This window comes from Triticum aestivum, chromosome 1A, assembly GCF_018294505.1.
Source record: "Triticum aestivum cultivar Chinese Spring chromosome 1A, IWGSC CS RefSeq v2.1, whole genome shotgun sequence".
Lineage (NCBI taxonomy): Eukaryota > Viridiplantae > Streptophyta > Magnoliopsida > Poales > Poaceae > Triticum > Triticum aestivum.
The window spans coordinates 450,964,009-450,977,670 of NC_057794.1; the positions used below are offsets into that span (position 1 = coordinate 450,964,009).

The 13,662-nt window shown below is 45.1% G+C and overlaps 1 protein-coding gene and 1 long non-coding RNA gene across 2 annotated transcripts; one reads left to right on the forward strand and one right to left on the reverse strand.

The window, feature by feature from the left end:
• Positions 1-23: 23 nt before the first annotated feature.
• On the reverse strand, positions 24-5,501 carry LOC123055474 (uncharacterized). Its single transcript, XR_006426645.1, has 2 exons — positions 4,809-5,501; positions 24-794 (listed from the first exon to the last, which is right to left on the reverse strand). It is a non-coding gene; the product is annotated as an uncharacterized lncRNA (long non-coding RNA).
• LOC123055463 (protein FAR1-RELATED SEQUENCE 9) lies at positions 1,190-4,600 on the forward strand. The gene is made up of 5 exons (XM_044479482.1): positions 1,190-3,401; positions 3,481-3,935; positions 4,065-4,091; positions 4,182-4,245; positions 4,320-4,600. Exons 1-4 carry the CDS (start codon positions 1,925-1,927, stop codon positions 4,227-4,229), a joined length of 2,007 nt encoding a protein of 668 aa, XP_044335417.1. The 5' UTR covers positions 1,190-1,924; the 3' UTR covers positions 4,230-4,245; positions 4,320-4,600.
• Positions 5,502-13,662: the final 8,161 nt, after the last annotated feature.

Here is a 13,662-nt window from a genome sequence, read left to right on the forward strand (position 1 = left end):
ACACACCCGATCTGCTCGTAAACTGGCCAAATCCCTCTCCATGATTTGTTTATTGCTCTAGTTAATTGTCGTCAAGATCATGTTAGCTTGTTCTTGGCTTCGATTCTGTGAGATTTTTTTGTTTTTTTGCAATCTGATTACACAGCAGATCTTGTTAGCTCTGTAACTTGATACCTTTACATGCATGAAACAAACAGAAAAGCAAATCCTCCTATTACGCTGTGATCCCACCGCTACCTGATTCCATTACCAGTCCCGTTACCTTTGGTTGTACCAAACACATCCTAACAATAATCGCCCGAGCTATGCTCTCCTTGTTGGACAGACGGCTATTTGTAGTGGTCATGGTTGGTTGTTCGTCCGTGCATCGTCTTGATCTGTTGCCGCAATCCCTTCCGGACTCCATGGATGTTGGTGTAATTTTTGTGGGTCGGGCTCTCCTGCAGGGTTCCCAGCACGCATTATGGTGCAGGGCCAACGGGTGGCCGACACCTGTCCTGGTAGGACCCCACCACTTAAACAACCCAGCGTATCTCTCTAATTGCAGTTAGCTCTAAAAAATCAGCAAAACGACAGGTTTATCTCCCGCCTAACACCAGATTGCCGCCAAAATCTCTTCGTGACTTCATCCATCCTTTCTCATACCAATCTATTCCATTGTTGTTGCCCCCGGATCAAAGGAGAATAGATCAAGATTGATAGGAAATTGTCCTCTCTGTGGATCAACATCTACGGTGTTCTTCAGCATGGACGGAGCTCCTGCCACTTCATCGTCCGTAGGTATGTTCTTGCGCCTATAATGTACAAATTGTCAACACACTTGATCATACGAAGCTGATAAGATTGAAAGAAACAAATAAACAAAGAGTTGAATGTATGACATGCAAATTACTCCCAGTACTTCATCTTTCGTAGCCCTGTTTCTTTGAAACACATGCAAATTAATCCTTCGAATTGCATTATAATTCTGTTAGTGATGATTACTCCTACGATGTTGCGTAAATTTTACTGCCTGAGATTTCTCCTTTGACATATTCTCTTTTTGCTGACTCTAATGATATAGATTACTGTATCAAAGAAAAAGATCAATATGTTTCTAACGCTCCCGTGAATACCATGTGTCGTTTTCCAAAAAGCATTGTTCTATCTATAAGGGCTTTTCAGGTTTCACTAAAACTAGGACTGAATATCGTGTTATCTTTTACTCCATGCGTCGTCCGTGAACTAATTAGTATATGATATTTTTTATGTTGTGTAGATCATGACACCACAGATGTGGGAGAGGCAGGTCAAAACACTGATCACGATTACAGCAAAAGGTTAAAACCAGAGATAGGAATGGAATTTGAGAATGATGATATAGCATATGAGTTTTATAATGCATATGCAGGACATGTTGGTTTCAGTGTCCGGAAATTTTGGCATGATAAATCCTCAACGAATGTTATTCGAACAAAGAAATTTATATGCTCAAAGGCAGGTTTCAAGGACAAGAGCAAGGAACAATGCCAGCGGAAGCGAGCAGATACAAGAGTTGGGTGTATGGCAGAGATGACCATCAAAATAAGTGGTAATGGAAAGTATGTTGTAAGCAGCTTTGAGGATGCTCACAATCATGAACTCGTAACTCCAAGCAAAGCCCATCTACTGCGATCCCAAAGAAGAATTAAAGAAGCTCAGAAGGCCCAGATTGACATATTGAATGATTCAGGTATTAGACCAAAATCTGGTCATGAAGTGATGAGTAGACAAGCAGGGGGTAGGCGATGTCTTAGCTTTGGTCAAAAGGATTATAAAAATTATCTCCGATCAAAGCGGATGCAGTCAATCCAAGAAGGAGACACAGGTGCCATTCTTCAATACCTACAGGACAAGCAAATGGAAAATCCTTCATCTTTATGCTATACAAGTAGAGGAAGATGAGATGATAACCAATATATTCTGGGCAGATGCAAGATCAATATTAGATTATCACTACTTTGGTGACGTGGTATGCTTTGACACAACCTTTAAGACAAATAGTTATGGCAGACCATTTGCCCCTTTTGTTGGTGTCAACCATCATAAACAAACAGTGGTTTTTGGAGCTGCATTATTGTATGATGAAACATCTGAGACGTTTGAATGGTTGTTTGAAACATTCAAAAGGGCCATGTCAGGAAAAGAACCAAAGACAATATTGACCGATCAGTGTGCTGCCATTATTAGTGCCATTGGCAAGGTTTTTACTAACTCAACACATCGTCTATGTGTGTGGCACATGTATCAGAACGCTGCAAAACATTTGAGTCATGTTTTCCAAGGTTCCAAGACATTTAAGAAAGATTTTGGCAAGTGTGTTTATGGTTTTGAAGAAGTTGATGAATTCCTAACAGGTTGGAATGATATGCTAGTGAAATATAATTTGGAAGATAATGACTGGCTACATAGATTATTCCAGAACAAAGAGAAGTGGGCTTTGGTTTATGGTCGACAAACCTTTTGTGCAGATATGATATCCACACAAAGAAGCGAGAGTATCAATGCACTATTGAAACGATACCTGCATGTTCGCCTTGATTTATTAGATTTCTTCAAGCACTATGAGAGGGCTGTGGATGATAGAAGGTATGCTGAAGTGGAAAGTGATTTCTATGCGAGTCAAACATCACCAAAGGTGCCTTATGTGCCGATGCTTACACAAACATCGAAAGTATATACACCTGCTATGTTTGAGACATTTAAAGGAGAATTTGACATGGTAATGGGATATTGTGTGTACGAGAGTGGTCGTACTAGCTCTATTTCTGAATTCAAGGTTACCCATTCAGCTAGCCAAAATAGTCATACTGTGAAATTTGATCCCAATGGATCAAAAGTTTCATGCTCATGCAAAAAGTTTGAATTTGTTGGAGTATTGTGTCGTCATGCATTAAAGGTGTTGGACCACAACAATATAAAGGAGTTGGCACCAGAATATATCTTGAAAAGATGGACAAGGCGAGCAAAATCAGGGCCCTCACAGGCAATTCAAAAGTATAGTGATGATGAAGATATAAGAGTTATGCTAGCTAGGCAGTATGGATCATTATGTCGCACTTACAATAACATTTTGAGCAAAGCAGCAGCAAACAAAGAAGCATATGCACTACTGCAGACTATGTCAATTGAACTAATGGAAAAGGTGGACCAAATTTTACATGGAAATCAATCAAAAGATATATCACCGAATCATGAACAAGCAGAGAAGCAACCAGTTGAATGCAACATCGAGAATGTAGTCACAGAGAAGCAACCAGTTGAATGCAACCTTGAGAATGTAGTCACAGTACAGGGAATAAAGAGAAAAGAACAAGGAAATAGCAACAAGAGGATTAAATCTGGACTGGAGCTGAATAATAAGAATAAACGTAATAAGAAAGGTATGGTATTCCACAAGAAATAGCTACATAAATATCTGCTCATGTTATTGAAATAGATCTAACATTTTTTTGCAAATAGGTCAAGGAACAACATGCAAGAATAAGAGTGGTGATTGTGCTTCTGCATCATCTAGACCAAATCCTAGCTTCAACATATCAAACGAGAACTATAATTTGCAAGTAGTACAGCATGCTATGCCTCCACTACCGAATGCTGCCAATTACAATTTGCAAGTATTGCAGCATGCTATGCCTCCACTACCAAATGTTGCGAACTATAATCCGCAAGTATTTCCGCCCGCTATGCCTTCGGTACCACAAGTTGTTTTCCCATTACCACATGCACATAATTATAATTTGCATGTACTGCCGGGTACTATGACATCAGTACCAGGACCTGAGAACTATAATTTGCAAGTATTACATCATGGCTTGCCTGCTCCGCTATCGCAGACAGACACTACTAGTTTTCAACAGTTACTTGGCTTGCGACCACAACCACCATATTTCTATCATAGCATTCAACCGAGTCAGGTATATTTATTCAGTTAATAGTTAAAATTAAGACAAGCATGCACGGGTCATTTACTTTTTGATTAACACTACATGTTGACTTCTGTGGTGTCATCGGACTTGGGATGGCCAACATCTCATAATCACCAGCCGCCAACTAGCACTCAACCAAGTCAGGTAGAATTTTATTAGTTAATCGCTAGAAATTAAAATGAACATGCACATATCATTCCCTTGTATTGACTTTTGAATCAACATTGTATCTAGAGTTCCCAAATGTTATCAGACTCAGGATGGCCAACATCTCAAAAATGACCAGCTGCCAATTCAGGTATTGTTCACTTACAAGTCATATTCCCAATTGAAGTTTATATCTCATAAGAAATCATTGCTTTGTTCTTCCAGGTCTTGGGTAGCCAATCAAGTCACATACAAGATAAACACTTTTAAATAGCTCTATGTAAACTTTGTATCTCAGGATTGCTCTACAAGACAGTTCTCTTGAGATGTAATAATTTATCTTACCATTCCTTTTAATGTTAGATGCACAACGGTTTATGCTCAAATAAAAATATATACATGAATATGAATTAGTTGTTGGTTATTCCTTATGATATGTTAGACATGTAACTGAGGTTTAGTTTTCCAGTTAAATGTGGTCTTATAGGCACTAAATTCATTAAAAGGTGCTTTCACCAATTTGTGATTTCCCCTGTACTGTATGACTGAAAAGCAGAGGAGAGTAGATAGCTTGCATACTTCAGAGTTCAGTACATAGCTAGCTACTAGTACAGAGCTAGTACATTGCTACTAGTAATAGCTTGCGTACGTATATAGCTGAGAGGTAATTACGTACTAGCACAAAGGTAGATGAAGCAGCGAATCATCTCTCACCTTTGCTTGTTGAGTTTGCATCGAGTTCGCATCTTCCACTGTGACGGCGCGACCTCCCGCGGAATCTCAGCCACCGGCTGCACGCGCTGCAGTTCCACCGTGCCACCACCTCACAGGGAGCGGGTCAGCCACAACCTTGGGCTGGCCTTGGGTGTGCCGGAGGCGAGCGACACTAGCCGCGACGGCCCCGTTTTGCTGCCGGCCAAGTCCACGGCCGGGCGTGGCGCAGCGCGCCTTAGGCGAGCAGAGCTAGCCGCGACGGATCCCATCTTGCCTCCAGCCAAGACAACGGCTCCAGGCCGCGCAGCATGCCGGAGGTGAGCGACGGCGATTCCTGTCTTACTGCCTTCGAACCCCGTGGCTCCTGGCGGCGAATCGCGCCGGAGACGGGTGGCGCTAGCCGTGACAGCTCCGGGCGGCGAAGCGCATCAGAGACGGACGGCGCTATACAGCTCCTGTCTTGCCGCCGGCGACGGACCTGAACGGTGGATTTCTCGGTCGGAATCCTCCCTCACAGTGGAATGAGTGGCTGTGGAAGAGGGAGTGGCAGCAGCGGTACGCCGGGATAAGGCAAAGAAAAACTGGTTTCAGTAAATTAAGAAAAGAAAAACGTTTTATTAAGTGGTGGGGTCCTATCAGGACAGGTGTCGGCCACCCGTTGGCCCTGCACGATAATGCGTGCTGGGAACCCTGCAGGAGAGCCCGACCCAATTTTTGTTACCGATTGGGTTTTCTGTACCGTTATTACTAGATCAGATAATTATTTTGCAAACAAAAAAATTGTGCCCGGCATACTTAGCAAAAAGCGAGGCAGAGAAATGCACATGTGATTAGAAGTTTGGAGCAGAGGCAGCCGACGCAGGCTACACGGAGTTGCATATGGATAAGTTCATTCCGTTTCAAAAATATGGATAAGTTCACCCGATCAACCCGATCCATCTTCTTCCATTCAAGCACAGTAGCAAACAACTAGCTATTCACAACACGGCAGAAATCACAGATTTGACCTGAGGCAGAAATCAAATTACAAACTGACCTGTTCAGGAAAAAAATTCACTCTGCTGACCCTTTGGTGTGGCGCCCGACATCTGGGCGCCGCACCCTACTGTGCAGCGCCTTCCCCTTAGGCGTCGCACATCCTGCCAGCGTGGCAGCCCTGGTCCAGTTGCGGCCCCACACGCACCTGTGCAGCGCCTAAGAGCTAGGCGCCACACTTTGACGTGCAGCGCCTAGCCCTTGGGCGCTGCACAGTGACTTAAGCGCGGCCGCCCAGCCCGACCAGGCAGTTCTTCATCTCTCCGCTCTCTGTACAGAGAGCAGCGGCGGCGGCGGCGCCCCCATATAATCCCCCCACATCCCTCTCAGATCTGAAGATTTGATCCGTGGATTCGATCCCCAATCCATCCTACTAGGTAAACTCTTCCCTTCTCTTTCTTTTGCTTCGTAAATTTGTTGCCATTCTAGAGATTTGTCCATGATTTGATGGAACCCTTGATTTGTTTGGTTTGCTCGATTTAGGATGTGTATTCATATTGGTAGTACCGTAGTGTTATTTATTAGTTCACAATATATGATTCTTGTTGTTGAAACCCTAGATTGTTTAGTTTTTTTAGATATATATGAGATGCCTATTTTTGTTTAGTTTATTTGAGATGAAGATGAACTTTTATATGTTTATTGTTTGAAATTGTAAGGATGGTTTGGCTTCTGGACGATGTCTACGACGTGCAACACCGGGCCTACATGATGCGCGAGAAGGATAAGGTAATAATGAGTAATCTAAATATTTTGCAAATTTGCCTTTAGTTGAAATTTACATGCCCTAAGATTTGTCATTACTTGTTTTTTGCAGAAGCTTGAACCTCTGAAGATTCGGTATCACGGGGTCTCTGGTCCTGCCATGCCTTACGATGAGCGGTACACACCGTACATCAAGCAGGCAGGACTACTCCCGTGGATTCTGTTGGTCAGCCGGTCCACGCCGAATCTGAACGCTCCACTGGTGTCCGCTCTTGTTGATCGGTGGAGGCCAGAGACCCACAGTTTCCATCTTCGGACCGGGGAGATGACCGTGACGCTCGAGGATGTCTCGTTGATCACCGGTCTTGCTATCGACGGGAGGCCTCTATGTATGAGCACCGATTCTGATGGGTGGCGCGAGCAGATGATTGCTCTTATCGGTATGGCTCCTACCGAGGCTGAGGATGATGTAGAGGAGGGAGAAGAGAAGAAGAAGAGGGAAAGGAAGGCAGCCGGAGCTGCTTTCACGTGGATTCAAAATAACTTTGCGACGTGCCCTCCGGATGCAACTGATGATGTGATCCAGACACATGCTCGTGTGTATATGTGGTACATTGTGTCGAGGACTTTGTTTCCTGACTCCACTGGCAAGAACACTCCATGGATGTGGCTGAAGGCGTTGACCGTCTTCGATAGCAAATGGAGCTGGGGTTCAGCGACTCTTCCCTACTTGTACCGACAGGTAGTTGGTCTGTTTTGTGATCAACTCATTTATTCATTAGCAATGCAAGCTTGCTGTCAAGTTAACATTGTTTTTCTTTCATATGTAGCTGGATGATGCGTGTTGCAGGATCACACCTAGTGCAGGCATTGGTGGTAATCTGCTTCTACTTTCTGTATGGAGCTGGGAGCGTCTGCCTGTTGGACGCCCGAAGAGCGTCAGGTTTGATCCTTGGTATGCAGATGAACATGACGAATTACGGCGCCCCACATGGGCTTACAAGTGGGATATCGTTTCCGAGATGACGAACGATGTCAATCTCATGTACCAAAAGTACATTGCCGAGTTGGACACGATTACGCCTGAGCAGGTAAGGAGGTCATTACTTTAGTCCTTTCTCATGCTTGCTTGAAAAATAGTTATCAAATTTGCATTGTTGCCCTGTTTCATAGGTGGAATGGCAGCCATATGGCGCGGGTGAGAGCTTGGGGTACACCGCGGACTTCCGCCTCAACCTGATGTGCTTGCAGGATAAGGATCTCTGGCTTATGCGGTGCCCACTGATATGCAACTGGGCGGTTGAGTTTCATTTGCCGCATCGCGTGTATCGTCAGTTTGGTCTTTTCCAGCCTCACCCGCCGGATTGGGTGGACACGGATAAAGCACTTCATAGGTAAGAGAGCATGTGTGCGTATTGTCTAATCATCGGGACTCCTTTTGATTGTGCTAATGTTTGGTTTTATACCACGCAGGTTGGATAGGAGAAGGCAACGGAAGATAAAGGACTAGGCCAAGCATCATTCTGCGTATGTTACCCGCTTCCAGCTTTGTGTGGAGCAAGCTCGTAGCACTGCACAACTCACTTGCTTTTGATAACTACGTACGATGGTTTATTGGAACTACTCGAGTTGAGATATGCCCGCCGGCATATAATGAGGATATTCTTGAAGAACCCGTAAACTTTGAGGATCTAGCAAAGGGGAGGTACAACAGAGATGTCAGGCTAGGGCAAGGAGTCCCTGCTGTTCCGGTGATTAACTATGTGGTAAAGTGTTCCCCTCTTTACTTTCCTGTTGACCGTATTACACATGTTTGAATGGCTAACACATTCATTTTTTCTCATCCGCAGCGCACCGAGATCAAGAAAGCAGCTGATGAGAGCCAGTCTATTCTGGAGAAGACACCGGTTGGAACTGGCAATGATGATGGTTCACTACGAGCATTCCTCAAGGTACATATCGCATTCACTATGAGAGCCAGTCTATGTTGCGAAGTTTGTTATCTTACACACTTGTTCGTGTTACAGCGTCAGGCCAAGAAGTTAAGGCGGTTATCGAACCTTCTCGGTTGCCGTGATCCTGAATATGATGAACCATCTGCCTCTAGGTCTGGTACACCATCAGACCCCGCACCTCACCATGAGGGGGACGATGTGAGTTCCTCATATGCTTATATGGATGATGAGGGTGGGATCACCCAAGAGGTATGACTAATCCTTTAGATGTGATTCTCACTTGATTACGACATCGGCCTTCACCATATTGTTTCGTTGTGTGATAGGGCGATGAGCTTGATGATGACATGACTTTGGCGGACGCTCAAGCTCGGTCCGCATATGTTTTCAAGCCTAGGCAGCCCAGACGCCGGTACACGCCCAACGACTATGACAACAGAGGCAACCCCAAGGTGGTCGTAGGGACCTCGCGGATGGCTAGCTTGGATGATGAGGCGGAGGAGGAGGCGGAGGCGGAGGCGGAGGCGGAGGCGGAGGCGGAGGAGGAAGTGCACGAAGAGGATCCTCGTGCTCCTAAGAAGAAGAAGCTTGCCTGCAGGCGTGCCACCAGGAACACGCGCGGAAGGCATTAGTGCTTGTTCATGTTAATTGTAGCCGTTTAATTAGGTTGACGAACTTGTGAGGTTATGTTATATGTTGGTGAACTCTTACTAGTGTGGTATTTGTGTTTGCGAACCTGAAGTAATGTTGAATTGTCTTAAATGATATGATGTTCAAGTTATTAGTTTCTGCAGTTTACAGTATTTTTATTATGTTATATGTTGGTGAACTCTTACTAGTGCAGTTTACAGTATTTTTATTATGTGAGTGCTGCTGCAGGAGGCCAAAATGGCATCTGTTTCTGCAGTTTTGCTTATAGCAGCAGTGCAGCGCCCAACATATAGGCGCTGCACTGTACTGTGTGGCGCCCAACAATTGGGCGCTGCACTGTATAGTGCAGCGCCCTGTCCTTAGGCGATGCACTACTTCCAACATCTCACATCCAGAGAGCCACAGTTGGCTTGCATCACATCCACAATACTTACAATGACTGCAGCATCACAACAATTTGAACAAACATAAATTTTAAGCCGACGAGTTCATAACTTAAGACAATTCAAACATTACTACGACATGGTTCACGACACATTCATTACAAATGACAAATGGCAGCTTGCCCTAGAAGATAGTTCACCAACATCTCACATGCCCTCACAACTTCATGACACATTCATTAGAAAATAGTTGACGACGAGTGCACCGAAGCGAAGTCCCTACTGAGTAGAGCGAGGCCATTTCCCCTTCTTGTCACGTGCCGAGTCCTCCTCTTGCGCCTCGCGAGCCTTTGCAAGCTTTCTTGCCCTCTCCTCCTCACGAGCAAGTTTCACTTGGCGTGCCCTCTCCTCCTCTTGTTTCTTCCGCTCCATCCTCTCCTTCTGACGACGCTCTTCCTCCAAGCCTCTTCGAAACGATTCTTCGAACCGTCGTTGCCGCCTAAGACAATCTGCGTATTGGTCCTTTTTCACATCTTCTGGCACTTCAAAATCTATCCACGTGAAGTACTTGCATAGAGGAGGCGGTGACTGCATAAAAATTTGTTGTTAGTGTTGACACACATTTGAGAGTAACATTATACTTCTCGAGCTTACCGGTGGTTGGTCATAGGCGTTAGTTGGAAGTGCACGATCATAAGCATAGTTCGGGCATACAAAATATCTCCGCCCTTCCGTCCATGCTTTCTTTCGGTCGGTGGACACCTTCACCTTGCAAACATCTCCACACCAACAAGGCGGGATGTTGACATCTTTCTCCTTCACCTTGTCCAAAGATGCGTCCTTCCACTTGTTCGGCATGTCTTCTTGGTTAGCACACGGTGGCCTCGTCATGGAACCGGATGAAGCCATGCCTACAAAACCGAGAATTATTGGTCAACCCTAACCCCCACTTAACAATAACCACAACCCTAACACCAACATAGCCCTAACCCTAGCATACTATGAAAACCTAACCATACCAAATTAGCAAAGAAACACAAATTTCCAAATCCTATCAAAAACTAGGGTTTCCCCCAAACTAGCAAGATTTAAGCAAATGTGACGATTCCTATGGATGAAAACGAGGGGATCGGAGGAGATTACCTTAAGGGAGGGGTTGGCTTCGAAATCCAAGTATGGCTGGAACCGTGGAGTCCATGTATTCTTTACCGTCATGATTGAGAACTCGGACTCCCTCACGGTAAGAGGGTGATTGACGTCCACATTCCTAACCCGGGATGCATTTAACAAGTGCGAGCATGGGAGATGAAGCAAAGACGGCCTCATGCAGCTGCAATCACACCGTGTTAGGGAGACCTTGAAAGCCCGGCCTCCGTGTTGGCGGCCATCATTTGTGGTTCCTCCGGGCTCTTTCACCTCATACTTCCACTCCTTGTCGTCATATAGTACAGCTTCTTCGGAGTCTGCCTTTCGTGATTGAAATTCCAACCATTCTTCGACCTTTGGTGGGAAATTGTACTTGTGCTTATCCTTGTTCTCACCAGCAATCTGCTTATCAGTCTCCATTGAGTGCTTTAAAAAGTATTCATTCAACTTGTCAAATGTGTATTGAACTATTGTCGTCACGGGTAATGCACGTACACCCTTGAGCACCTTATTGAAGCATTCTGCCATATTGCTTGTCATTTGACCGTACCTCCGGCCATCTTCATCGAAAGCACGTGCCCACATATTCCTTTCGGCAATGTTCTTATTCAGAAACTCCTGACCGCCGGGGTCAAGTTTTTTGTGTCTGAGCAATGCATTGAACAATGTGGAAAACCACTTGTTGGTGAAAGCGAGACAACAATCCTGAAGATCATCGGCCAACTCCTTGATACCACATGCCCTATAGAAGTTTGCACAAAAGTGCCTCATGCACCATCGATGATGCAACTTTGTATGTCCGGGAATGTCAACCACCACCGCATTTAGAATTCCAGGATGGCGGTCCGATATGACACAAATTTCCCTTTCAGCAGGTAATACCCTTGTTCTCAGTTGACGCAAGAACCACTCCCAGTTATCATTGTTCTCCACCTCAACCAAAGCGAAAGCCAAAGGCAACACCCGGTTATTGGCATCACTTGCTATTGCAACCAATAAAGCGCCCTTGTATTGTCCGGTCAAGAACGTGCCATCAATGGCGATGACGGGCCGACAATGCTCAAAAGCCCTCACGCATTGCTCAAAGGCCCAAAATGCACGGCCAAATACTCGGACGGTCCTCCCGTTATGAATCAATGTTTGGTGCCCATGAGGCTCAACCACGTGAACCATGCCTGGGTTTGTGGCGGCCATAGCTAACAACAACCTAGGGAGTCGGTTGTATGCTTCCTCCCAATTGCCATACAACATCTTGAATGCGGCTTGCTTCGCCTTCCATGCCTTGCCGTACTTCACCTTGTAATGAAAGATGGCTTTCACAAGGTCAATGACACTCTTGATGCTCATTGTTGGAAGTGTGGATATTTGGTTGGACAGCCTGTAAGCAATGAACTCGGACGTGAGTTGTCTGTGTTGTTGGTACACAAACTTGCCATCCGCATTCTTGTGCCGGCACATGTGAGTTGGTTGACAACTCACTATGCGCCAAGTGGGACCTCCTTTCCATGGCCTTGCACGCACAATCCATGGACATGTTGGCACTTCACATTTGACCGTGTAACGCACATTCACGTCCGAGTTGGCCACTTTATGTGGACGATAATGTGTAACCGAGTAGTTGTCGAGCCACATCTTCAATTCCAAGAAGGATTGAAACTCACAACCGGGATATATCCCGTTCTTGCCGTCTTCCAAATCACGGTGAGAACTTGGCCTAGCTCCAAGAGATATGCATTTTTCACCATCCACAACGGCTTCATCCGCGAGACTAAGATCCTTGAACAATGGTGTCTTGTGATCCCGCCCGAATACCTTCTTGAATGCTTCGGCCTCCTTCGGTGTGAACCCCTCCTCATCAACTTCTTCATCAGGACCATCGTCATCCGAGTCCGATGCATATGCACGGGAAAAAGGGATGGATTGGTCCATTGTCTCTTGCACATGATATTGGTCGAGATCACCCACATTGTTGTCATGGAGGTCAACTTCGTTGTCATCCTCCTCGTACTCATCATTCTCCTCTTCAAAACCTTTATTTTGGTTGTTTGGAGTCGGGCTCAATGTTGGCCAATCTTCTTGCGTGAATTGAGGTTCACTCATTTGATCTTGGTTCATGGGTGGGGGAGTGCTAGCAACCAACGGGGAGGGGTTCCGGTTCAAGTCTAAATTCAAAGTAGACTCAACCTTCTTGGAGGCAAATAACTCAAGAGCCTTGTCTAGAGATTCCGCAACCGTCTCCTTGTATGCAACCCAACGTTGCTCGGAGTTCACACGCATTGTCTTCCAACGGATGTGCATTCCTAAACCAACATTATGCCTTCCCTCGAACTCAACAACGTCACTTGGGTCCATCCAATTCAAATCTTTCCTCACTTGTTTCAAAAGCTCCGCATAGCTAGGACTACTCTCAAACACCATGTCAAGCTCATCCGGGTCCGTCTCAACATTGCCTTTCAAAAAGGCCTCTTTATCCACATGATGAACATAAACACAAGTTCTCCCCATCCCTACAATAATCAAAAACACACATATATCAAGTAAATACTTAAGAAAAATATTTGCACACATATGCCCTAACATATATATGAATTACTAACCCTAACCCCCACATAACAATAACCACAACCCTAACACCAACATAACCCTAACACCAACATCAAACACACATAACCCTAACCCTAGCATACTATGAAAGCCTAAACAACCCAAATTAGCAAAGAAATATAACATCATTCAACACAAATTTCCAAATCCTATCAAAATCTAGGGTTTCCCCAAACTAGCAAGATTTGAGCAAATGTGACAATTCCTATGGATGAAAACGAGGGGATCGGAGGAGATTACCTTAAGGGAGGGGTTGGCTTCGAAATCCACGGTGTGTGGCGGATTTGCAAGATTTGAGAAGGATTTGAGAGGGGGGAGAGGGGAAGAGAGGAGGGCCGCAAGTCTAAGGGTTTGGGTCGGGTGGGGGTGTGTGGG

What these genes read in the sequence shown, in the direction of transcription:
- LOC123055463 (XM_044479482.1), top strand. Translation starts at nt 1,925, where the DNA reads ATGATAACCAATATATTCTGGGCAGATGCAAGATCAATATTAGATTAT. An exon ending in GAATAAACGTAATAAGAAAG is followed by an intron (nt 3,402 to 3,480) that starts GTATGGTATTCC and finishes TTTTGCAAATAG; the next exon opens with GTCAAGGAACAACATGCAAG. An exon ending in ATAGCATTCAACCGAGTCAG is followed by an intron (nt 3,936 to 4,064) that starts GTATATTTATTC and finishes CATAATCACCAG; the next exon opens with CCGCCAACTAGCACTCAACC.